Below are 27744 nucleotides of genomic sequence, written 5' to 3'. Positions count from 1 at the left end.
TACTATACCCCCATTTTCTGATTCTCCAAGTCTATATCCCATTCAGGAATGGAGGCCGTTCTAATCCTTTCTGCTGCTGGTCCTTCAGGCTCCCCATGTCACCGCAGAGTCTTCTTACTAGGTGTAGGGTCCAGGTCAAGCTCTAGGTCAACACGCACCTCTTGTCCCAGAGGTAGGTGGTTCCGATGGAGAATTTTGACAGGCCCATTCCCATCCTTTGGTTTCACCTGGAAAAATGGTATGTTTGGCATCTGACTCTCCACTACATAGGGCATAGCTGCCCTGCGGCCAACCAACTTCTGCGTCCCAGGTAGCCCCAAATTCTTTATGAGGGCTCAGTCTCCAGGCACAAGTTGGGAGAACCCAACCTTTAGATCATACCTCCTCTTATTTCCTTGATTCTGCCTGGCAGCCGCGACCTCAGCTAATTCATAAGCCTTTTTCATCTCCCTTCTCATATCAGACACATACTCAGATAAGTCTGTTGTAGATCTTCCTCGAGAGTACCAAAACAGATCAACGGGCAACCTCGCCTCATGCCCAAACATCAGATAATACGACGAGTGCCCAAGGGTTTCATTCTGTGTACAGTTGTAGCAATGGACCAGATGTCCAATATGTTGACTTCACTTGTTCTTTTTGCTGATCTCCAGGGTTCCGAGCATGCCTAACAAGGTCTGATTGCACCTCTTAGGCTGGGGATCACCCTGTGGGTGATAAGGCGTAGTCTTTGACTTCGACTCCAACCGTGATCAGTAATTTGCGTATGAGCCTACTCTCGAAATTCCATCCGACTGCTATGTATCCACCTAGGAAGGCCATAATAAATGAAATACTTCTCCCATAACACTTTGGCCACAGTGACCTCCCGCTCCGAAGTATTCCTGACACTCACTGTCATCCTGTTCACCTGTACAACTGAGGGCTTCTGCAGTTCGGGCCTCACCAGTACCCCAACAGGTAAGCATGACTCCTCTTAGTGGTCTTCCGCAGCATCCACCAAGAGGGCCTCAGCATCAGGCACTCCAGGAAATTTGGGATTTCCAGGCACTCTAGCTACTTCCTCAGGCCATAACACGATCGGTTTTGGACTGGTTGTACCACACAGTCCCTTGTTTATGCTCACCATTCAGCCCAGTGCAGCCACACACTTCCTCAAAAGCAGTATGAAACAAAGGGTGAATGGATAATGTTTTCAGAAAACTCTCTCCAACATTTTCCTTGCAGGCTCCCATTAGCCTCCTCACATTCGGAGTATTTGTCCTCACAAAAGCTTTGCCTTTCTCAACTGTGTCCGGACAAACCAACCCTAATGTATCAAGGACCTCAGCTACTCCACCATCTGCCCCTGAAAACTCCACCTTCAATGACAAGTAACCATCATACAGATAATCATCTGTACTAAGACCCCAGATCTCTAGCACATTAAATGGCATCAATGGTAAATGCATCAAATACCAGTTGTAATACATACAGCACAGCAGAGTAACCGGAGAACTAGTGTCAAGTATGGTTCTAGCATAAATACCCTCAATCCGTAGTGATACACTGGAGCTTAGCCCTACTAAGCCTTCAGGAAGTTTTTTTTGCCTTAAGGTGTTCCTTGATATATTGCTAGGAATGTGCCCCCCCCACCCAAAACGCCAGGCCATTCTCTCACTGGGTCTCTCGACTTAGGTACCCAGGGGCTCACTCTCCGAGGGTTTTCCTATCCTTCACACACGTTTGAGGTGTCCCTCTTCACCACAGTTATAACAGACAATACCAGTTGCTCCCCTTCTCGTGGGACCCTGTTCACTTGCAGCCCTCTGCTTAGTCCATCCTCTCAGGGGACCCGACTCCCTGTTGGAGTTACTGTGCGGGGTGGCTGCACCAGCCCATAACAACCAAGGCATCTCAGTCCTAAACTCTGCCAAGAGCTCCTTTACCACTCCCTGGGATGGGTTATCAGTGGTCACTTCAGCCAAGGGGTCTACTACTGAGGACCGTACCCTACTGATGGAGGCCTCCCGCACTTCCTTCGCATTCTCCTCCTCTCTTACTTCTCAAATCAGCTTGACAAACAAAGCGGGGGGCACATCTTACGAGACATTCAGAGACCCCAAGTGATCAGGTCTGGTGGCTGGGTGCCTTTCGCCACTTGGTCCATTCAGAACTGATTCACCTCAGCCGTTTGAATGGCCCCCCTACACCACAAGCAACTCAACTGCCTCTCCAGCCAAAAAATGTAGGTGGAAAGTTACTCCTTCTCCTGAAACATGTTCTAAAACCCTGTCATAAGCTCTATTGGGCTTCCCATACACCAAAAGCATTTTCTACTGCCTTCTTATAGCCCGCAGAAGTAGCAAAGGGGTTCTGTGTCTCTAAGGATCTTACTTCATCGGCAGCCGGCCCCCTCAAACTCTCTACCAATTGCTGTCTTTTTATATCGTCAGAGCACTGCCACTTATCCAGCATTGAGAGTTCTGTTCCACCCAAGTCAAACACTCCTCTTCCCCCTTAGGGGTGGGCTTCATTCCTGAGAACAATAGCAGGGGCTTTGAACCTGGGTATTTTGCCATTTATTCGCCAGGGAAGCCAGTGCTGCTACCAACTCAGAATGCTTACCCCTCGCTGGAGGACTCATTAGACCTTCCACATCAGACCGCTCCTTCCCCTCACTCCACAGAAATGAGAACAGTCTCTGCCCCCAACTACGGGAAACACTGCTTCCCATACGGCATGCTAGCCCACACCTCTCCTTTCTTGGGGCCCCCCAGTAGTACCAGGCAGACCCACTGCTGTTACATCAGCACTAGTCTGAACTAAAACAAAGCCACTTGCTCAAACCTCCATTCCATGATCGTAACTTTTCCTAAATAGTACTTAAAGTCCGAATTAACAATCCATTTTGACTTCGAATGTCTACCCCACTCAATACACATGCATTTGTTACCAGTAACCCCATGGATTCACACCACCGCTCAACCCCTGCAGCATCTGTTACCAAGTATCTTAATCATGTTACTGGACAATAGTTTAACTCAGACTTAAAGAAACAACATACTGGATCAATGCTCAGGGCAATCACACAGCATCCAACGAAATCGGCCTGGGACGATTCCCCCACAAATAAAACCCTGCTGATTTCCTTGGCTGCACAAGTCAAGAGAAGACAGATTCCTGTCCCACCAACCCCGTGAGATTGAGATGGCTTTCCCACTTCAACCCTGGACTGTGTGGATGCTGAGTAAATTGCTACCCTGTTACAACTCAGTGCCAAGAAATAACAGATAGCACACTGCATACAACTGAAGGAATTATATTTGTGAAACTTACTTAACTAAAGGAAAGAAAGAAAAAACAAAAATGGACCATTATAATTAAACAGCCAAATATGCACAAGTTGTAGCTCATCTTGAACTTCTCTGTCACTCATGAGCTGGGGCCTCAGTCGGTGTGAAAGCACATACCACTTTCCGAACGTCACTCGTAATCCACCTCAGGACAAACGGGTCTCCCACCAGGTCATATCCTACGACCGGTTCTCCCCAGCGTCTTCTCTCTTCATCTCTCGCCAAACAAAAGCTCCAAGACCAACCTTAGTGTCGCTTACCAAAAAAACTTCCCCCCAGTTCCACCATCCTAATCGGATGGCACATTCCTCATCATCCCTCATCTTCAACAATAACCCAAGCAGGCTGAAAGCAGAACAGGACTGCTAAATGAAATACCTACCGCATAACCTACCGCAAGGGTAGGGCAAGGAAGAGGAGGGCAGTTGTGATAGGGGACTCGATAGTAAGGGGGTCAGATTGGCGATTCTGTGGACGCAGTCCAGAGACCCGGATGGTAGTTTGCCTCCCTGGTGCCAGGGTCCGGGATATTTCTGATCGTGTCCAAGATATCCTGAAGTGGGAGGGTGAGGAGCCAGAGGTCGTGGTACATATAGGTACCAATGACATAGGTAGGAAAAGGGATGAGGTCCTGAAAGGAGAATATAGGGAGCTAGGAAGGGAGTTGAGAAAAAGGACCGCAAAGGTAGTAATCTTGGGATTACTGCCTGTGCCACGCGACAGTGAGAGTAGGAATGCGATGAGGTGGAGGATAAATGCGTGGCTGAGGGATTGGAGCAGGGGGCAGGGATTCAAGCTTTTGGATCATTGGGACCTCTTTTGGCGCAGGCGTGACCTGTACAAAAAGGACGGGTTACACTTGAATCCTCGGGGGACCAATATCCTGGCAGGGAGATTAGCGGGGGCTACTGAGGTGACTTTAAACTAGAATGGTTGGGGGGTGGGAATCAAATTAAAGAGGCTAGGCGTGAGCAGGTTAGTTCACTACAGGGGGATGGGAACCAGTGCAGAGAGGCAGAGGGGTGTAAAGTGAAGGTAGAAACAAAACGTACTATGGAGAAAAGTAAAAGTGGCAGGCCGACAAATCCAGGGCAAGCATTAAAAAGGGCCACTTTTCAGCATAATTGTATAAGGGCTAAGAGAGTTGTAAAAGAGCGCCTGAAGGCTTTGTGTGTCAGTGCAAGGAGCATTCGTAATAAGGTGGATGAATTGAAAGTGCAGATTGTTATTAATGATTATGATATAGTTGGGATCACAGAGACATGGCTCCAGGGTGACCAGGGATGGGAGCTCAACGTTCAGGGATATTCAATATTCAGGAGGGATAGACATGAAGGAAGGGGAGGTGGGGTGGCGTTGCTGGTTAAAGAAGAGATTAACGCAATAGAAAGGAAGGACATAAGCCGGGAAGATGTGGAATCGATATGGGTAGAGCTGCGTAACACTAAGGGGCAGAAGACGCTGGTGGGAGTTGTGTACAGGCCACCTAACAGTAGCAGTGAAGTCGGAGATGGTATTAAACAGGAAATTAGAAATGTGTGCAATAAAGGAACAGCAGTTATAATGGGTGACTTCAATCTACATGTAGATTGGGTGAACCAAATTGGTAAAGGTGCTGAGGAAGAGGATTTCTTGGAATGTATGCGGGATGGTTTTTTGAACCAACATGTCGAGGAACCGACTAGAGAGCAGGCTATTCTGGACTGGGTTTTGAGCAATGAGGAAGGGTTAATTAGCAATCTTGTCGTGAGAGGCCCCTTGGGTAAGAGTGACCATAATATGGTGGAATTCTTCATTAAGATGGAGAGTGACATAGTTAATTCAGAAACAAAGGTTCTGAACTTAAAGAGGGGTAACTTTGAAGGTATGAGACGTGAATTAGCTATGATAGACTGGCAAATGATACTTAAAGGATTGACGGTGGATATGCAATGGCAAGCATTTAAAGGTTGCATGGATGAACTGCAACAAATGTTCATCCCAGTTTGGCAAAAGAATAAATCAAGGAAGGTAGTGCACCCGTGGCTGACAAGAGAAATTAGGGATAGTGTCAATTCCAAAGAAGAAGCATACAAATTAGCCAGAGAAAGTGGCTCACCTGAGGACTGGGAGAAATTCAGAGTTCAGCAGAGGAGGACAAAGGGCTTGATTAGGAAGGGGAAAAAAGATTATGAGAGAAAACTGGCAGGCAACATAAAAACGGACTGTAAAAGCTTATATAGATATGTAAAAAGGAAAAGACTGGTAAAGACAAATGTAGGTCCCCTGCAGACAGAAACAGGTGAATTGATTATGGGGAGCAAGGACATGGCAGACCAATTGAATAATTACTTTGGTTCTGTCTTCACTAAGGAGGACATAAATAATCTTCCAGAAATAGTAGGGGACAGAGGGTCCAGTGAGATGGAGGAACTGAGCGAAATACATGTTAGTAGGGAAGTGGTGTTAGGTAAATTGAAGGGATTGAAGGCAGATAAATCCCCAGGGCCAGATGTTCTGCATCCCAGGGTGCTTAAGGAAGTAGCCCAAGAAATAGTGGATGCATTAGTGATAATTTTTCAAAACTCATTAGATTCTGGACTAGTTCCTGAGGATTGGAGGGTGGCTAATGTAACTCCACTTTTTAAAAAAGGAGGGAGAGAGAAACCGGAGAATTATAGACCAGTTAGCCTAATGTCGGTGGTGGGGAAACTGCTGGAGTCAGTTATCAAGGATGTGATAACAGCACATTTGGAAAGCGGTGAAATGATCGGACAAAGTCAGCATGGATTTGTGAAAGGAAAATCATGTCTGACGAATCTCATAGAATTTTTTGAGGATGTAACTAGTGGAGTGGATAGGGGAGAACCAGTGGATGTGATATATTTGGATTTTCAGAAGGCTTTTGACAAGGTCCCACACAGGAGATTAGTGTGCAAACTTAAAGCACACGGTATTGGGGGTAAGGTAGTGGTGTGGGTGGAGAGTTGGTTAGCAGACAGGAAGCAAAGAGTGGGAATAAACGGGACCTTTTCAGAATGGCAGGCGGTGACTAGTGGGGTACCGCAAGGCTCAGTACTGGGACCCCAGTTGTGTACAATATATATTAATGACTTGGATGAGGGAATTAAATGCAGCATCTCCAAGTTTGCGGATGACACGAAGCTGGGTGGCAGTGCTAGCTGTGAGGAGGATGCTAAGAGGATGCAGGGTGACTTGGATAGGTTGGGTGAGTGGGCAAATTCATGGCAGATGCAATTTAATGTGGATAAATGTGAAGTTATCCACTTTGGTGGCAAAAATAGGAAAACAGATTATTATCTGAATGGTGGCCGATTAGGAAAAGGGGAGGTGCAACGAGACCTGGGTGTCATTATACACCAGTCATTGAAAGTGGGCATGCAGGTACAGCAGGCGGTGAAAAAGGCGAATGGTATGCTGGCATTTATAGCGAGAGGATTTGAGTACAGGAGCAGGGAGGTACTACTGCAGTTGTACAAGGCCTTGGTGAGACCACACCTGGAGTATTGTGTGCAGTTTTGGTCCCCTAATCTGAGGAAAGACATCCTTGCCATAGAGGGAGTACAGAGAAGGTTCACCAGATTGATTCCTGGGATGGCAGGACTTCCATATGAAGAAAGACTGGATGAACTGGGCTTGTACTCGTTGGAATTTAGAAGATTGAGGGGGGGATCTGATTGAAACGTATAAGATCCTAAAGGGATTGGACAGGCTAGATGCAGGAAGATTGTTCCCGATGTTGGGGAAGTCCAGAACGAGGGGTCACAGTTTGAGGATAGAGGGGAAGCCTTTTAGGACCGAGATTAGGAAAAACTTCTTCACGCAGAGGGTGCTGAATCTGTGGAATTCTCTGCCACAGGAAACAGTTGAGGCCAGTTCATTGGCTATATTTAAGAGGGAGTTAGATATGGCCCTTGTGGCTACGGGGGTCAGGGGGTATGGAGGGAAGGCTGGGGCGGGGTTCTGAGTTGGATGATCAGCCATGATCATAATAAATGGCGGTGCAGGCTCGAAGGGCCAAATGGCCTACTCCTGCACCTATTTTCTATGTTTCTATAACAGTAAAGATGTGAACCAGGGCATTACAGGTGCAAATCCATAATGAGATAGATTTTGAAGTCGAATCCATCTTATTGTATAAGGGGATTATTCAATTGTACCATAACAGTGGGATAAAAACTGTCTTTGAGCTGGTTAGTACATATTTTCATGCATTTGTTTCTTTGGTTCAGTCAGGGGGGTGGGAGGAAAATGTCCGAGATGAAAATGGGGTCTTGGATTATGTTGGCTGCTTTACTAAGGCAGTAAAAAGTGTAGAGAGGGCTGATCCAATGTAATTCCAACAGGAACTTAGCTTGGGCCAACCTCAAGCAAGTGGACAGGAGTGTGTAGGATTTGATGAACTCCGTATTTGACGCTTTTGGAAAAGGTTGAAAAAATTAATAAAACATTGAACATAAATTCTACTTATGTTCTAATTTTGTGCTTGAACCTTATAAGTAATAGGTATAGGAGTGGTGACTTGGTGATTCAATCTGATTGACCTCAAATCCACTTTTTCTACATCATTAGTATACTTTGATTCTGTTGGGTAGTATGTAGGTTACAGCAGCACAGAGGGTTCTGAATTAATCCAGAATCTTGGACTGATGATACAAGTAAGAGTAATACAGTACTAGTCATAGCATAAAATATATAATCAGAAAGCTGCATGTTTCCCCCCCAATCATATAAATCTCTACATTTCATTATTCCTATCTTATATTGAGAGAGTAATCCTGGGAAAAGGCTTAATAAATAATGGGATTTCCTGATGACCATGGAGTTGTAGAGAGAGATACGGAAAGAGATCCTTCAGCCCAATGGGTTGGCACCATCAGCAACCCATTTACACTACTCCCATTTTGCTTCCCCCCCCCCCCCAACTCCTCCTCATTCACTAACACACTATGGACAATTTACAGTGGCCAGTTAACCTACCAGCCTGCAGGTTTGTGGGATGTGGGAAGAAAATGGAGCACTCAGGATGGAAATCCATGCAGTCCCAGGAAGGATGTGCACACTACAAACAGTCAACACCCGAGGTCAGGTTTGAAACTGGGTCTCTGGTGCTATGAGGCAGCAGCTCTACCAACTGCACCACTGGTGCAGGCTAACTATATTATTTCAGGTCAACTTAATACTTAAGAAACCAAAAGCTGACATGCAAACGACAAACCAGGCTATGCAAAATGATTCCCAATCTTGGATTTCTATCTGTTAATTAATTCTCAATACATGTTAATATAATTCCATGCCAGGAAAACAAATTTTTGTGAAATAATTTGTGTGAAGGTTTCCCTACTCTGCCTCCCCTCTTATCCCTTTGTCTTCTCTTCACCTGCATATCACTTCCCCTTGTGGGCTCTCCTCCTTCCCTTTCTCCCACAGTCAACTTTCCTCTCCCATCAGATTCCTTCTTCTTTAGTCCTTTACCTTTTCCACCTATTCATCCCCCATCTCCTCTCCCCCACCCACCTGACTTCACCCATCATCTTCTAGCCTGTAGTTCCTCCCCTCCTTATTCTTGCTTTGATGAAGGGTCTCGGTCTGAAATAGTGAGCATTTATTCCTTCCATAGCTGCCTGCCTAACCTGCTGAGTTCCTCCAACATCTTGTGTGTGGCTCTGGATTTACAATATCTACAGAATCTCCTGTGTTAAATAATGAAAGTTTCTTATTTTAATACTTACACTTGTTACATTCCCTTTTTGATGGTTTGTTCTTGGTATTAACTACTTTCTTTTTAGGGATCTGATTCTGAGTGTGTTCTCTCCACTTCTTCAGTTGGAAGTTAATAAACTTCCACATCATCCATGCTTGAGTTAGACAAATAGCTGCCAGGCAACTAATCCTGTTTAAACAAAGACACCCACATTTTAATGAACCACTTAATTATTCAAAGCAAAAACACACAGAAAGAATGTAGAAGGCAGTGCCACTGGGCAATTATAACACATGGAATTATAATAAATACAGCAATGTACCATCTGGAAATAAAACTCTAAAGAATTTCATAAAAAAAAAGACAAACTGTGTGATTGGTTGGTTGTAAATGTAATACAGGCCAAACACAGGTCTTTGCTTAATGATTTTCTAATTGTATTTGACCTTGCAATGTTTTTGTGATCAGTTGCAAGTCTGTCTTCGAAATTAATCTTCTAAAATACATATGTTGCTAAAGTTCCCTGACTTCATCGTATCATCATCGCTGACACCTGACAGTCATTCTGTCAGAAATCTTAAAGTAGGTGGACATGGTAAAACTCAAGAAAGCCCAGTATCAGGAGCTGGTAGAACAATGCCAGTGGCCAGGTTGGAGGGCACGATGTGAGCCTATAGAGGTGGGGTGTAGAAGTTTTGCACACTGCTTGCTGTGCAGAACCTACTTTCTCCTTGGGACTATGGGGTAGCAAAGAGCCATCAGGACTGTCACAGAGGCTGCCATGCAAGCCTCCAGATGGTTAAGGATCAAGCAGTGTGACCTGTAGACCAATGCTACTGGGACGCAAGGCACAGCATGATCAACCCTGGCTGGGTCACCTTGGTGAGGGTGTCTGATGAAAGACCTGAAACACCCAATGACCCAGGTTATACCACCGAATATATGACCCAGTTCATCTAAGGATGCATCTCAGCGTCTACATTTATATACGGCATCATCTTCTATTTGTACAGTATATGGTAATAACACAGAGGAAGTAATGTTTCTTTCAAAATGTCATAGAAATTAGATCCTATGAGAAACATGACTAAAATCAGTATCTTTAAACTGTTCAAAGTAAAAACGCTATTGGCAAATTACTGCTGATCTGCATACACGTGATGTGTTATACCAAAAAACTGCTTGCATTTAAAAGGTAACCAACACCAAAATTATCCCACCATCGTTACTGTTAGCTAATCAACACCAACTAAGGTGAACAGAGTGTGACGACAAACCAAGTTATCAGAAGATTGATACTGCTGAGATAGATAAGGAAGACAATGGAGAGACATTCAAAATGCTAATAAGAGAGAAGAGACAGTTTAACGAGAAAGAAACACATTTCAGAGTATTGACAGACCAGTTGCTTTGAACCTCAACTGTTTGAAGTTTGACGGACAGGCGATATGCCAGCAGGGGGATAAAAAGAACAGGTTCGCTAAGGCATGACACACACCACGAGATCACGAGATAACGAGACCCTGGAAGCGCAGTGTGCCCCCACAAGTTGGTGGGAGTTTGGAGGTCTCGTCGCGGGACCGACCATAGACACACAGGGTGAAAAGATACTATCGGCGGGAACCTGGTGTGTGTGTCCGCCCTTGCCTGGGTGCCGGGTTCACCGCGGAGGAACGGTTGTATCCGGAGCGGAGGGGTCACAGTCGGTGACCACAGAAGACATAACGAAGGGTCCGCCCGAGAGCTAACTGCGAAGAACATTAAAGGTCTGTCTGAATCAGATTTGCATATTCCCTCTCTCTCTCCCTCTCTCCAACGGCACAACAGCGATTACTGCAAACTGTACTAAGCTGAACTGAACTCTGCGTCACTTGAGACTGATCATTTTACCCCTAGACTGCAATAGAGCTTGGTTGATTCCTGTTACCCTATTTTGTGTACATGTGTGTTTTATCATTGCTAACCTGTTGCATTTATATCCTTACGATTAGAATACTGTGTTGCTTATTTCTTTAATAAAACTTTATTAGTTTCTGTTAACCAGACTCCAACTAAGTGGTCCACTTCTGCTGGTTTGGCAACCCAGTTACGGGGTACGTAACATAAGTGGGGATCTCCTCTGCGATTTTGAACGCCAAATTTGGGACTGGGTAAATTGATTGGGTTAAAATTTCCGAAAGAAAGAAAGGGCAAACAGCAGAAATGGAGATTGAGGAATTTCTAAAGGCACCAACCTTGGGGGCATTAGAGGATGCCAGGAAATCAGAGTTGCCAACTGTTGCCAAACGGTTGAATCTTTTTAAGGGGAAGTCGACAATGAGGAGAGCGGAGATGCACAGAGCTATCACAGAGCATTATGTATCTAAAGGTGTGTTTCCCCAAGGGGAGCTGGAGGTGGTATCTATGGGCAAATCTGGTGGAGAAGCAGTACAGCTGCAGATTGAAAAATTGAGACTCAAGCACGAGTTCCGGGTAAAACAGCTGGAACGAGAAGAGAGGGACAGGCAGTTAGAACGAGAAGAGAAGCAGTTAGAACACAAGAGAGAGAGAAACAGAGGGAAAGGGAATTTGAGCTGGAGAAGTTAAGGATGACGCTAGCGCAGGGGCCCATGCTGAACCAAGGTGGAGGGTTCAGGGCGACCCAGGAGGTTAGGCTGGTTCCCCCATTTGAGGAGGCCGATGTTGATCGGTATTTTCTACATTTTGAAAAAGTCGCTGCAAGTCAGGACTGGCCGAGGGATAGGTGGGCTATTTTGCTTCACGGCGTACTTAAAGGAAAAGCTCAACAAGCTTACTCGGCATTGTCCGCAGAAGATGCCCAGAGGTATGATGTGGTAAAAGAGGCGATACTCAGGATTTGTGAGTTGGTCCCGGAGGCATACCAGCAGAGGTTCCGGAATGCAAGGAAGCAGTGGGGCCGCACGTATTTAGAGTTTGCCCGTGAGATGCAGATGTATTGTGAGGGTTGGTGCTCCTCGAAAGGGGTCAATGGAGATTATGACAGACTGCTACAGCTAATACTGATTGAGCAGTTTAAAGGTTGTGTCCCTGAAGGTATGAGGCCCTACCTAGATGAGAGAGAGGCAGAAACCTTAGCCGCAACTGCTAAGTTAGCGGATGAATACGTGTTAACGCACAAAGCGAAGTTTACCCCGAGTAAAAGCTACCAGAAGGGTAGTCAAGAGGGCGGAGAGAGTCCGCCAGAAAAGTTAGGAAGTAAGCCAGGGATTAGTGAGAAGGATAAGAAAGACCGGGAGCAGTTTGGTAGGAAGTCTCCTGGGGTCGTATGCTATAATTGTGGGAAAGCCGGTCACTTTGCATCCAGGTGCTTTGCCCCAAAGAAGGAGACAGGGAAAGGAAAAACGACGGTTCCGACTGGCTGTATTGAGCTGGCAAACAAACCGCTAGGGGAGAAGAGGTCTGATAAAGTTCAGGAAGGGCGCGAGAAGGTTATCTCGGCCGGATTGGTGTCGATGAAGGAGGGGTTAAACCCGGTTCCAGTATGGATCTGGAGAGACACTGGAGCTTGTCAGTCACTGATCTTAAGGAGTGTTTTAGACTTTAGTTCAGAGACCGAGACTGGGGAGGTCAGTGTGATAAAAGGCATTGAGACCGAGACTGGGGAGGTCAGTGTGATAAAAGGCATTGAGAAAGGGACTGAAGCAGTACCTTTGCACCAGATACACCTAAAAAGCGACTTGGTCTCCGGACCGGTCATGATCGGGGTGAGGCCCGAACTACTGATGGAAGACGTGGAGGTCTTACTCGGTAATGACCTCGCCGGCGGAGAGGTGTACCCAGCAGTAAGATTGACAAGCCAGTCTGCCAGCATTGAGGCCCCGCCCATGGACTCACAGGTTTATCCCGCTTGCGCAGTGACTCGGCGCATGTCCAGAAAGGCTGCCGAAGCGAATGTAGATTTAGCTGAGACGTTTTTACCAGCCTTGTACCAGGAGGGGTTAGAAAGTGAGAAGCAGCGTAGTGAAACAGAAGGAAGTAAGGGAGTTGAGATAGACTTATCATTAGCAAAGAAGGAATTTATACAGGCACAGGAGCGAGACGAGGAGCTGATGGTTTTGACGGAGACAGCTCTCTCTGAAGCAGAATTAACAAGGGAGCCAGTGGGCTATTATGTGAAGGAGGGAGTACTAAGGAGGAAATGGAGACCAAGTACCGTGCGGCAGATGAGGAATGGGGGATGGTGCTGAAAATTTATGGGGATGAGATGCTTAACCTGGCCCACAAGATACCCCTCGGTGGACATTTTGGGGTGAGGAAGACAGTCGATAGAATCATGAAAGAGTTTTACTGGCTGCACAGGAGGAAGGATGCTATTGACCATTGTAGACGTGAGCAAACACAGTTACAGGCTATTGATATGCTAACAGCTTGCCACGATAGGCAAGCAGACCTAGTCGGTGTTATCACAAAAATTAATGAGGCTAGGGTGCCACCTGATAAGGGGAAAACCCAGTTTGAAAAGATAAGTATGGTGCCAACCAGATGGGAGAAGTCTATTGTTTTGGCCAGCTTTGCTGATAAGGTCTCACCCTTAACCCCCAAACAGAGCAAGCCGAATATAAAGCTAATTAACCGGCACGCACACGTATGTCCGGATGTCCCGAGGCGATGCAAAGAGCCGGGACATGGTGTTGTTGTCACATCAGGTCAACCTAGTGAGCAACACCCCTATAGGATGATTAATTCAGTGACAAAAGGGCTGAAGAACGCAGAAGCGTATATTGGTGATTTAGTGGTCTGGAGTGACATGTGTGAGGGGCACATTGTGGCAGTAGAGGAGCTGTTTAAAAAGCTGTTTGAAGCCAGCCTGACAGTGAACCTCGCAAAAAGTGAATTCAGCCACGGAAAGATCACTTATCTGGGATTTGTGGTAAGACAGGGGCAGCTGGCACCGATGCAGGCTAAGGTGCGGGCTATCTCTTAAGTCCCCACCCCGACAGACAAGAGAGCTCTGAGAAGGTTCTTGGGGATGGTGGGGTACTATCGGAAGTTTTGCAAAAACTTTGCGAATATTACCCTCCCTCTTACTAAGCTTTTGCCAAAGAATGCGAAGTTTGTGTGGGACGACCTTGGTTATATTTGTCCGGGACAGAAACCACTAATAATTTACACTGATCACAACCCATTAGTGTTTTTGGCCACTATGAAGGATAAAAACAAAAGGTTGCTAAGTTGGATCCTGGTCTTGGAGGATATTAAAATAGCACATATAAAAGGAACAGAAAATGTGATTGCTGACTGTCGGTCAAGGTGTTGACAACTTAAAGTTCTCTGTATTAGCCGAATAGCTGATGACCATGTATATTAGTGTGTATCTAATAATGTATTCATGCCCATGAATTTTACCCCAGTAAAAATCCTTTGAAGGATAGGGGTGTGACGACAAACCAAGTTATCAGAAGATTGATACTGATGAGAGAGATAAGGAAGACAATGGAGAGACATTCAAAATGCTAATAAGAGAGAAGAGAGAGTTTAACGAGAAAGAAACACATTTCAGAGTATTGACAGACCGATTGCTTTGAACCTCAACTGTTTGAAGTTTGATGGACAGGCGATACCCCAGCAGGGGGATAAAAAGAACAGGTTCGCTAAGGCACGACACACACCACGAGATAACGAGACCCTGGAAGCGCAGTGTGCCCCCACAAGTTGGTGGGAGTTTGGAGGTCTGCTCGCGGGACCGACCATAGACGCACAGGGTGAAAAGATACTATCGGCGGGAACCTGGCGTGTGTGTGTCCGCCCTTGCCTGGGTGCCAGGTTCACCGCGGAGGAACGGTCGTATCCGGAGCGGAGGGGTCACAGTCGGTGACCACAGAAGACATAACGAAGGGTCCACCTGAGAGCTAACTGCGAAGAACATTAAAGGTCTGTCTGAATCAGATTTGCATATTCCCTCTCTCTCTCTCCCTCTCTCCAACGGCACAACAGCGATTACTGCGAACTGTACTAAGCTGAACTGAACTCTGTATCACTTGAGACTGATCATTTTACCCCTAGACTGCGATAGAGCTTGGTTGATTCCTATTACTCTATTTTGTGTACATGTGTGTTTTATCATTGCTAACCTGTTGCATTTATATCCTTACGATTAGAATACTGTGTTGCTTATTTCTTTAATAAAACTTTACTAGTTTCTGTTAACCAGACTCCAACTAAGTGGTCCATTTCTGCTGGTTTGGCAATCCAGTTACGGGGTACGTAACAACAGGAAGATTCCAAAAGCAGAATTTAAACATTTAAAGTAATTTAAGTATTTTAGATTTTAAGTCAAAAATAATGTTAAAATTAGCTAGTTTGAGCATTCTTTTACGGTACATTAGAACAAAAATAAACTAACCTAATAGAATTTATACAGAAACACAGATCCAGAAATTTTATTGAGGAAGCCATTTGGCTCAACTGGTTTGTATTGAGCCAAATGGAACCACTTATGTTCTCTAAGTGGTTCCATCTACCAGCTTTATTTAACCTCCCAATATACCCTTTGATTTGTTCTTTTGAACATTTTATCCACCTTCCTCCTAAACATAACTCTGCAATTGGCTTTAAATTTTCTTCATGTGGTCCACATTATAGCTGTTCTGTTTTATTTTCAAAATGAAGGATCAAAAACTTCATAGAAGGTCTTGAAATAGCTACAGGTAAAAACTCAATGGCAGAATATGGTCTAATTATTCCAAACCAATCTAGCAGTCCAAGTGATGTCAAGTAACTCATCAATCAGGCTTTGTAAGGATACTCTGCTGCCCTGAAAGAAATATTGGAAAGCAAAGAACCAAGAGGCACAGAGAAGAAAGGTCATATGTTATTGAGACTTGGTTGGTCTCCATTGAAAACAGGGATGAAATAGTTTTAGAACTTTGTGGAGTATCCACTGAGTTAACTTTTAGATAAAACAAGCAGATAAGCACTTATCTCTACAAGCAGCCCAAGTGCCACACCTGCTGATACACCATCTCCCTCACCTCCATTCAAGGCTTCAAACAGTCCTTCTAGCTGAGGCAACTCTTCATCTGCAAATCTGCTGGGGTCATCTATTGTGTCTGGTGTTCCTGATGCTGGAGGATCACTTTGTCGAGCATCTCCTCACCATCTGCCACAAGTGGGACTTCCCTGAGGCCAAATATTTTAATTCAGATTCCACTTCCAGCAAAATGGCAGTGTGTATGGATACAGTGGACACTCAGGGGCCAACCAAAAGGTGCTTTTTCTCTTTGTTTAATGTGTTTTTAAAACATAGTAAGACTAGTCTTGACTACAATAACTACGTGTACAGCAGGTCTACCACATCAGTGAGCTGCTCATTGTTTGGAGTAGCCAGCCAGGGTGTCGTAAGAGCTAGCTGGCGGTTTAGAGGTGAGTCGGTGTGTCAGACCTCAGGAGGATCCGGAATGGGTTTGGAAGAGTTGACCTGGGAGCAGACCATGCTGCTGCCTGCGACTTGGAGACACCAAAGTTGGTGCCTTCAAGGTGGTGCAACGTCAGTGTGTAGTGAAACCGTGAGTGACTATCTTGGATGTTCCCTTTGCAACTGCAAGATCCTGTTGGACATTGATTTCCACAGGCGGCAAGGCAGCAGTGTTGACTCAGTTGTAGCAAGGACTAGGCCTCAAGCAGTGGGCTGACGTTATAGTAAAACGTCTGGGCTTGGTTGTGGGTGACTGCTCTTGTTGGTGCTGCCCTCCACTGCTGGATTGATGGAATTACAGGCTGGACTGCTGGGAACCATCAATTTGTGAGACTTGTCGCTCAGGGTCTTGGAATAAAAATGTCTTTTCTTACGTGACTATGTTTTTTATCCTTTCTCGCTATTTTGAATGCGCATCTATGTTTTTGTACTGTCGCGTTCGGCTGTAACTGTGTATGGTTTGACTGACAATTAAACTTGATTTGATTTGATTCCCGGTCCAATGTGTCACTCCATGGCCTCCTTTTGTGCCAAGGTGATAATAACCTCCGGGTGGAGGAGCAATACCTTAGGAGCAACACCTTAGGAGCAACATCTGGGTACCCTCCAATCTGATGGCATGAATATAGATGGAGGATAAATTCCAGTGAAGGAATTGCCCCCACCCCCCTTTCTTTATTCCTCACTCTGACCTTTCAGTTTCCCCCTCCACCTTCCCCTTCTCCAACTGTCCACTCTCCTCTCCCATCAGATCCTTTCTCCTCTTCCTCTTGAATTTTCCCACCCACCTATCACCTTCCAGCTAGCCTCTCCCCCAACCCTTTTATTCTGGCATCTCCCCTCCACCCTTTCCAGTGTTGAAGAAGGGTTTTGGCCCAAAATGTCGACTGTTTATTCTCTCCACTGATGCTGCCTGACCTGCTGAGTTCCTTGAGTGTGTTGTAGCAGGTGGAGGGTGGAGAGTGGAGGGAAAAGGCTTTTTTGAAATCAGAATCATAAGAGCACTAAAGCACAGGAAGAGAACATTAGGCCACCTAGTCCATGCCAAAAAGTTACTCTGATGAGTAAATCACATGTATTTTGTCAACAGATGTAAGAAGGAGATGAACGAGAATACCCAAAAGGAAGAAAAAAATACTGGGAAACAATGAGATGTACAAAGAAATTGCAAGTCAGATATAAAAACAGAATGCTGTGAATGTTCAGCAAATTATGTAGCATCTTTGAAGAGGAAAAATGTTGCAGGTTGATGACCCTTCATCAAAACTGGCCAATTCTGGTACTAATTACTGAGACTGATTATCTGAAATGGTTGAATTAAACTTTCAAACCTTGTGACCTGCAATGTGCTCATCAGAAGATGGGAAGCTGTTCCTCAAACTTATACTACTGCGCTTCGTGGAAATACTTAAGCAGCTAAAGTTGGGAAATTAGTGTGGGCTATTGTTACTCCAGGAAATAATACTAATAAAATGTGTTCTGAAAAAAAAAGTGTAATGAGTCCGCTATCAATAACTGCAATCCACAAATTGAGAAGTGAAGCAATTCCAGCCAATGCCTTTCATGTATATATTCACTCTAAGAATACTTGAAACTTCCTCAAATACTGGACTACATTTTAATAACATACCTGACAGTCAATGTGTTGAAATCTCCATCTGCTATTGAAAAATCTTGATTCTCTGCTCTTGCCAGGCCAAAGCCAAAAGTGAGGACAGATAGCGTCAAAGTGAGAAGGCGGGCCATTACAAAAAGCAGAGCCCACAGGGTGAAGCTGGGAAGAAAAGGATTAAAAAAAAATTAACTGATAGCTAAAGTTTAATTTTATCAATAGAAAACATGAATATAATCATATCCCAAAGCAGTATGCCAAATATCCTAGAGACCAGGAATAAAAACAGAAAAGTGCTGAAAATACTCGACAAATCAAGTGGCCTCTGTGGAGAGATAAGCAGTGGTCACATTTCAGGTCAATGACTTTTTGGAAAATGGAAGGTCATCCTTAAAGTTTATTATTTAAAGTCAGTGACTTGAAACATGAACTGTTTTTCCCTTCACAGACTTGTTCATTTATTTATTGAGATACAATGTTAAATGCTTCCAGAGTTTTCAACAGCAATAGTTAATGTAATTTATTTTCCAATATTCATTCTACATTTTATTGCATTAAATTTATTCCAGTTACCACCAGTTGTATGATGAATTCCAACTGAAAGACACTAAGTAATAACATTCCACATCTCTTCATTTTAGCTCAATCTGAGGCAAAGCATTTTATGGTCCAAGAAAAAAAGCGCTTTTTCTTAAATTAGCTAGCCATTCATTTTGTGACTATGTTGAATTGCCAGCTTTTGAATGACCTCCCAATCGAAGAAAATGACACAAATGAGGCAGCACAGTAGCATAGTGATTAACATAACACTTCACAGTGCCAGCAATTGGGATTCAATACCCGCTGTCTATCAGGAGTTTGTACATTCTCCCTGTGGGTTTCCTCTGGGTGCTCATGAGCCCCGAAATCCTTATGACCTACTACATAATATTTTGTATGGTTTATTTGTGCTTTCTATTTTGTGATAATAAAGTAGGCTTAAATTACTTAGTTGTGCTTGTACACTTATTATGACATCTCCTGGACACTCGAATAGTTTGGGTCTGTCAAACCAGCCCATTGCACTAGTTCTATTGCCAAGCATCATCATTCTTCATGTCACTTTCTCTCTTACAATTACCTATCACAGCACATCCTCCTTTCTGTACCTCAAAATGTTCAGCTTTTCTAGTTTGGATGAAAGGCCTAAAACATTAAATGTTTCTCTCTCTCTCTCTCTGTAGGTGTCTCCAGATTTACTGTGAATATCCACTTTTGATGATTTTATTACTTAAAGATTAGCTTTATTTGCCATATGTACATCAAGACATGCAGAGAAATACATCAGTTGTATCAAATCAAATCAGCAAGGATTGTGCTGAGCAGTCCGCAAGTGTCACTGCACTTCTGGAGCCAATATAACATGACCACTATCTCACGAAACCTAACTGTATGCCGCTGGAATGTGGGAGGAAACCCAAATGGTCAATGCACAAACTCCTTACAAACAAGCAGTGACAACTCAACCCCAATCAATAATCACAGCTGCTGTAATTGCTACACTACCATACTTAATACTTACAGACAATGGCTAAAAATTGTTAGTGTTATCACTTAATACAAGAGGGAGACAACAACCTCTTACTCAATATCAGCAAGACCAAGGAGCTTCAGGAGGAGGAAACTGGAGGTCCATGAGACCTCATTGGGAGATCAAGGTTGGGGAGGGTCAGCAACTTTAAATTCCTCAGTGTTATCATTTCAGAGGACCAGCACACAAGTGCACTTACAAAGAAAACACTGCAGCACCTCTATTTTCTTAGAAGTTTGCAAAAACTCGGGATACCATCTAAAACTTCAACAAATTTCTGTGTGGTGATGTATGGTGGAGAATATATCGACTGGCTGCATCACAGCCTAGTATGGAAAATACCAATATCCTTGAATGAAAAATCATACCCAGACCATCACAGGTAAAGCCCTCCCCACCACTGAGCACACTACATGAGGCATTGTTGCAGGAAAACAGCATCCATCATCAGGGACCCCCACCATCCAGGTTATGCTCTCTTCTCAGTACTGCCATCAGGAAGGTGGTACAGGAGCCTCAGGACTCACACCATCAGGTTCAGGAACAGTTATTACCCCCTCAATCATCAGGCTCTTGAATTAGAGGGGATAACTTCACTCAACTTCACTTGCCCATCACTGAACTGCTCCCACAACCTATGGACTCACTTTCAGAGAATCTTCATCTCTTGTTCTTGATATTTATTGTTTATTTTTTTTTATTCTTTCTTTCTTTTTGTATTTGTGCACCGATTGGTGTAGTTTTTCATTGATTCTATTATGGTTATTGAATTTATTTAGTATGCCCACAAGAAAATGAATCTCAGAGTTGTATAGAGTGACATATATGTATTTTGATAATAAATTTACTTTGAACTTTAGTTTTTCCAACATTGTGGAAACATTAAAGTCTATCTCTTGCCTTTCCCCTCCATTACAATATCCTATTTATTTCAACTAGTTGTCCTTCTCTTTCAGGTACTCTTGCTCTTCTGCTGTCCCAAAAGCTTCCCCTTCATTATAATGGATTAAGGTATGCTCACTCAGAATAGACACAGTTTATATCAGAAGATAGACAGGATTTCAGTTTAGTAAAGACATTGACTGAACTTAATCTTGCCTTCAACACCTGCCTTTCACTGCACAGATATCACTAACATAGCACAAACAAGCTTCCCCCTCCCCAGCCCTAGCCCTAGAGTGCTGCAGATATTTATACCAGCAGTGCTACCCTGACCTCACTCAGTTAACCTGGTTCGAAGACTGATGCTATTTATTTTCTAACTGGATAAAGTTGCTGAGTAAAAATAACTGCTTATACTCCAAAACTATTTAATAAATCCTACCAAGCTTCACAAACTACTCTTACCCTTTTTGCTTGTTTTCATCACTGAAGTAAAATAGTCGTGATGCATGAAACAAAAGCTCTACCAAGTAATGCGGTACCAAGAGTATCAAGCCCAGTCTGTGGAGGCTGTTATAAAAACAAGGCACAAACAAAATTCATATTAAAGGATGATTCTGTACATTTCTAAATGAGATACTAGAATGTTTCTTTCTAAAGAAAATACCTACCTTGAAATTGTCATATCAGTAGGTTTCATTAAAAAGCTATCACACATCTATTTAAACTTGAAGCTATGACACAGACAAAACATGTACCACAATGTATTTTCATATTGGGCATGGTAAGCTTTGGCATTACTATACACAAGAAATACATGAATAGAGGGGCAGGGGTGGTGAAATCAGTGTTTTAACTACTAACCTTAAGTAATAAAGTAACTCCTCTGGATACTATAAAGTAAAACCAATAAACAAACAATTTATTTATAACTATTATTCTCTCTGCTTCAATCTTAAATCCAGTTTCCAAGAGAATTCAATTCCAATGGGCAACTTTCCAGAGGCACCTTCTGAAATACTGACTGAAACAGCTATCATTATGAACAAGTTAGACAATTATTGGGGGTAGACTAAGTAACTGACTTGTAAGCCAAATATTGTCCTTGCCCAACATCAACTTGCATGCACCTTCCAGCAGAAGGCACTGGATAATATACAAGATAAATCACCTTGGCCTATTTTCCCCTACCTGCCCCATGGTCACTAAAGCTATCTCTTACAACAGTGAATACAAGTAAAATAATACAAATGCTGGAAATCTGAAATTAAAAGAGAATGATAAAAATACTCAACAGTGCAGGCAGCATCTGTGGAGACAAACACGTTTAATTGTCCTGGCATTACTGACACCCAGCTCATGTTCCTTATTCCGTTGAACTTTGCTGGAAACAGAAGTGTTTGTCCAAGTGGTCAGAAGAGAGATGATCATGAAACACTCCTGGATGTCTTTGATAGTGAAGATTTGCAATTTGTCAAAACTTTTCACTGACCATTAAACATTTAATTTATTCAATTCATTAAATACTTTAAAAACTAACTTTAAATAAAAGCTTTAAGCTCTACAAAACCAAAAAAATTAATTAAACACAATAGACATGTCACAATTTAGAGAACTCACCTTATTTTTCCTCCCCCTCTTCCTCATACAGCCAATAGTCCACATTGTAATAAATGTATTATTGGATCCTGTGCCAGGCACATAGCTGATTCCTCAAACACTGTACATCTTAGAATCTTTGCAAGATTCTCCCATGTAGAATCCAGCAACAGAGCACAGAAATAATCTCCAGACTCCATTTCAGCCAAGTTCCAAAATTTACAAATATTTAGAAATGAGTTAGTTATACATCACATAAACAAGCCTCTCAGCCCAAATTATCTAAAGCGATCAAGTCATCCCTCATAGCTAGTTCCATTTACATGCATTTGGCTCATATCCCTCTAAACCTTTTGTGTACATGTAATACTTCAAATGTCTTAAAAACATTGCAATTATACTTGAGTCTACTACTTCCTCTACCAGCTCATTTCATATACCCTGTGTGAAAACTTGCCTCTCAGATCTCTTTTAAATCTTACCCCTCTCACCTTAAATCTATGTCCTTTAATTTCAAACACCTTGGGGACAAGACGACTATTCCAATCCATTTTGTGCATCACGCATTAACTGCAACAAGGTCATTTCTCAGTCTCCCATGCTCCAGGGAAAACAGTCCCAAGCTATCTCTCCTTAAAACTCAAGCCCTTCAGTCACAGTGAAAACAATATCCTTGTGACTATTTTCTGCATACTTTTTTTTTTAAACTTCCATCCTAAATGAACACAATATTCCAGATGTGGTCTCACCAATATCTTCTACAGCTGTAATGTGACACCCCAATTATTGTACTCAGTGCCCCATCTGAAGGTAGCAAGCATGCCATATGTTTTTTTTTTACTACCTGCCTACCCACTTTCAGGCAACCATGTCTCTCTATTCTACAATACTCCTCAGGGCACTGTCATTCACTGTATACATCTTGCCTTGGCTCATCTTCTTAAGATGCATAATTTTGCACTTTGCAGAATTAAATTTACCATTCCTTCACTGAAACTACCAATTGATTTAGATCTTACAGTACCTCAGACAATTTTCTTCACTGCCCACTAGATCATTAATATTGATGCCATCTGGAGTTTATGAATCATGCCATCTGCATTTTCATCCAATCTCCACAGCACACCACTAATCATAGGCCTCCAACCCAAATAGTAACTCATTACCACCCCATCTCCTCCACTAAGCCAATTTTGTATCCAATTAGCCAGCTCGCTCTAGTGTCCATGTGTTCAAGTTTCCAAACACTGCTATCATGCAGGATCTGCCAAAAGCTTTGCTAAAGTCCACATACATAATGTCTACTACACTGTGCTCTTTAGTCTTCATCATGTTTTCAATCAAATTTGAGAGACACGATTTCTCCATGCACAAAACCATGATGACTATTTCCAAGTTCTTGCCCTTCCATATGCAAATAAATCTGTTTCTCAGAATGTCTTCCAGTACCTTTTCCACCACTGATGTTGGGCTCATTGGCCTATAGTTCCTTGATTTGTTCTTTCAGATTTTCTTAAATAAGGCACAACATTAGCTATCCTCCAGTATTACGTAGGTCATCTGTGGCTAAGGTACTTACAAAAAAAATTTCTGCCAAGGCCCCTACAATTTCTTCCCTTGCTCCCTCATCGTCCTGTTTTTTTCAGACCCTGGGGATTTATTCACTATGCAGACTAACAGACCAGTATCTTCTCTTTTGTAATGTCAACATGTTTCAGGATATCAGTGATAGCAGTTCCACACTTCACAGTAAAACCAGGACCATTGTTACAGGCTGATGATCTGAAATATTAATCTTGTTTCTATATTAAGAGATGCTGCTTGTTTAACTAAGTATTTATTATATTTACTGTTTCTAGTTTTGCTATTGTTAATGCTTTAATTGCTTCCAGAAATTCTGAAATTTGTTTTGAAAAAACTGACGAGGTTCAAATCCAGCGTTTGCAGCTCACTTACACAAAAAATGACTTCAGTTCTACCTCAGATGCAAGCAATATTTATACATGTTAAACAATGCTTTACATACTATCTCTTACCCTGCTCAATATAACCATATATAACCATATAACAACTACAGCACAGAAACAGGCCATCTCGGCCCTTCTAGTCCGTGCCGATCTCTTACTCTCACCTAGTCCCACCGACCTGCACTCAGCCCATAAACCTCCATTCCTTTCCTGTCCATACAGCTGTCCAATTTAACTTTAAACAACAACATCGAACCTGCCCCAACCACTTCTGCTGGAAGCTTGTTCCACACAGCTACCACTCTCTGAGTAAAGAAGTTCCCCCTCATGTTACCCCTAAACTTTTGCCCTTCAACTCTCAACTCATGTCCTCTTGTTTGAATCTCCCCCACTCTCAATGGAAAAAGCCTATCCACGTCAACTCTATCTATCCCCCTCATAATTTTATATACCTCTATCAAGTCCCCCCTCAACCTTCTACGTTCCAAAGAACAAAGAATAATCCATTTTATCGTTTAAACTCTCAAGCCCGCCACTCTATTACAAATGTATTCTTTTTCCTTCCTTTTCTCCGCAGATGAAAGTTTGTTTCAAATTAAACCTTAAAGTTGAAATGGAATTTCCAAGTAAAACAAGCTGTTTCTCTCTTCAAAACAAAACATCCGATTTGCTCAGTATTTGCTTTATTTTCTGTTTTACTGCTGATTTCCAGCATCTGCAATATATTGGTTTACATCGCTCAAAGAAAAATACAGTGCATTCCGGTTAATTGGGCCATTGGTTAATCGGAGCAGCTACTTATTTGGGATACTATGCCACTTAATTGGGGCAGGAGTGTGCCCCAATTTCTACCTTGTGTCAGTCAGGTGCACTTGTATGGCTGTTATGCAATACAGCATGCCTAGAGCAACTTTTTTTAAATAGTGTCATTTGCGTATGCTTGTTGTTATTCATTTGATGTCAAGTTACAAACCGGTAAGTTTAGCCACTACTTCAGGCAGGAAGGCAATGAAGGCAATCCATTATCTGTACTAGGTGTCTAGGCTGATTTTATTCATTTACAGTTAATCAAAAGAACACAGCAGCATACACTGCATGAATTCCTCCATCGATAACAGTTTTATAGTACTGTAGTAAATATTGGTAATGTTCCAATTTGTTCCTTTTACATTTAAATACATTGTTCACTGCTCAGTTAAACATACTTTATCCTTTAAAACTATTTCCATGAAACTTCAGCTAATTGGGGTAGCCACTTAATTGAGCCAAAATATACTAGTCATGTGTCTCAATTAACCAGAATCCACTGTATATTGCACAGAAATATTTTAGTAAAATACTTGAAAACATTAATGGAAAAAGTTTGAGGTTGATTTAAAGCTTATAATGTATAACCACTGGACAAATTATGAGTACTGTCAATTTTCTTGTACGTTTAAACTATATGGAAAATGTAATTTAAGAACAAACAAATTTGTCAATATTCCAAGTTCATCAAAGCTATTTTTTTAGGAAAATTTTAAAATGTGTGGTTCATTCTTTAGGCTGCAGTTTTATCAACTCAATACAGTATGATGGAATTTTGATCATTTATAGTCATTTTGTCTGTAGGAGTTATTAGAATGGCATATCAGCTGGCCCTCTATCAGTAAGCACTGAGAACACAGCTTCTAAGAATGGGCTGACTATGTACCACTTCTTTTGAAATCTTTCAGTTTGTTGTATTCTCTACCAGTCAAAAGATTTGAAAAGAAAAGAATGCAAGGAGAACAATGTGCAAAAGGGAGCATGGGGCTAACAGCAGCAGTTAGTACAGATCAGTAGAGAAAAGGGATGCAGGTGTGCACTGATCAACAGGTAGCTTTCCTGACATTATGTTTCTTTTCAAAAGAACTTTTGCAACCTTGAAATGAGCTCAATACAGATCTAAAAAGAAACAGAATGCAAGGTGGATCAAACTTTTTTTTGTTCAAGGGAATCTCGATTACCCACCATTTTACAAAACAAAATGGAGTGAAGGAAACAGAGCAGAGATTATTTTGGAAGATAATCAAAGTTCCACTACACAAAAATAAATCCAAATTATGATCTAAATTGAAAATAATTCTGCACCAGACACATGATTAAAAACTTACGTTAATATATAGGCACCAGTGATTTGGAATATGTAAAGGCAAATGTAGTACAGCTGTCGAGCGATATCCTCCTGTAAGATTTAACAATTTGAAACAAATGAGGAACAGAACTTAAAAAGTAGTAAAGACACAATGAGCATTATGAAGCAGGGTTGCAGATTTTTCTACAAATCCCCAGATTTGAAACTGTTCACAATGCCGAAGATAATGTTGAGGGGAAATTAGGTGCTTCCCTAGAGGGAGGGAGAAGTTGAAGCATCGCTGCAACCATTGCTGCGTATCTTGCAGAGAAGTTGAAGGACTTAAAAAGACTTTGAAACAGACTGCTCAGTTGTTTGCCCACCTGCTTTCTTACGGGAGGAATGGCAAGGGAGAACTTGAAGGAATATAAAATTAAAAAAAAACATAATTTAGCAGGAAAATAAATAATACAATGATGCAAAACAAAAAGAGTCCACACATCATTTCCTTGCATTCAAGACCAATCTTCTTAAAAGTGTTGAAATTTAAATGGCAATTTCAGCCATAATATGCAATCTATTCCAGAAGCATTCTGGAATTTGTTCAGATCAATGCATAGACATCTCCTCTAAAATGGAAGTAATATTATTTACACTTCTTCATAGTTTGTTTATTCAACTAAATACCTCTGGTCAAAGAATAACATTTTGACAAACATGTTAATTTTAAATTTACCATAGAAAGTATTGATTAGTAAACCACATCTTGTACAAGTTCAAAAACAGCAAGTTTAAGGCAACTTGAATTCAAATCCTTTCTTACTCTTTGATCAACTGAGCAGCTGGTAGACATGTACAGTTCAACTTTTGTGCTCAAGAATCTCTGAGCCAGGCTACTGAAAAATTAAAATAGGTAGCTTCAGTTTCCAAGACACAGTGTATACTTTTTCACTCCCAACATACGATATTCACAGTAACTTAAATTCTGAGGTTAGGTAGAAAGGCCTAGGATTCTCAATTGCACAAGTAGACTGTGAAGAAACAAACTAGTTAAATCAACACAGTTTGTTAACATAAAGGTCTAGTAAGCTGCTTGTTCACTGGAGAGTATTCTACCCACAATAGTACTGGCATGCAATATTTTCAGAAGGCAGTTGGGTGGATGGGGGGTGGGGAAAGAGAGAAACATCCCAGAAGGCAGGTCAGCAGCTATAATTTTAATTACTGAACCAGGCTTTTTAAAATTAATAATGCCCTTATGGAACTTCAGATTTACCTGGTTCATGGATGAACTAAATCTTCCACAAAAAGCTCATTTAATTATACTGAATAGCATACCATCCTGTAGTCCCAATAACCTTATTTAGTGGTCCCCAACCACCGGGCTGCGAACTGGTACCAGACCATGCGGAAACAATATGATTTGGTGATATGAAATGATACGAGTTAGCTGCACCTTTCCTCATTCCCTGTCATGAACCCCCCGGCAGCCGGTCTGCAAGAATATCATCAATATTAAACCCATCTGCGGTGCGCAACAGGTTG

At 42.5% G+C, this 27744-nt stretch overlaps 1 protein-coding gene across 1 annotated transcript in view; it reads right to left on the bottom strand.

Moving 5' to 3' along the window:
* LOC140187491 (translocating chain-associated membrane protein 1-like 1) overlaps positions 1-27744 on the bottom strand; it is a 119830-nt gene that overhangs the window by 7818 nt on the left and 84268 nt on the right. The window contains exons 7-10 of the mRNA XM_072242834.1: positions 26240-26310; positions 21004-21108; positions 18105-18248; positions 9068-9228 (exon numbers count right to left, since the gene is read on the bottom strand). Of these exons, the coding sequence (XP_072098935.1) occupies positions 9068-9228; positions 18105-18248; positions 21004-21108; positions 26240-26310 (481 nt within the window). The remainder of the gene's footprint in view (positions 1-9067; positions 9229-18104; positions 18249-21003; positions 21109-26239; positions 26311-27744) is intronic.

Source organism: Mobula birostris, chromosome 2 (assembly GCF_030028105.1).
Source record: "Mobula birostris isolate sMobBir1 chromosome 2, sMobBir1.hap1, whole genome shotgun sequence".
Classification (NCBI taxonomy): domain Eukaryota; kingdom Metazoa; phylum Chordata; class Chondrichthyes; order Myliobatiformes; family Myliobatidae; genus Mobula; species Mobula birostris.
This window is presented reverse-complemented; position numbering and strand designations above follow the sequence as displayed.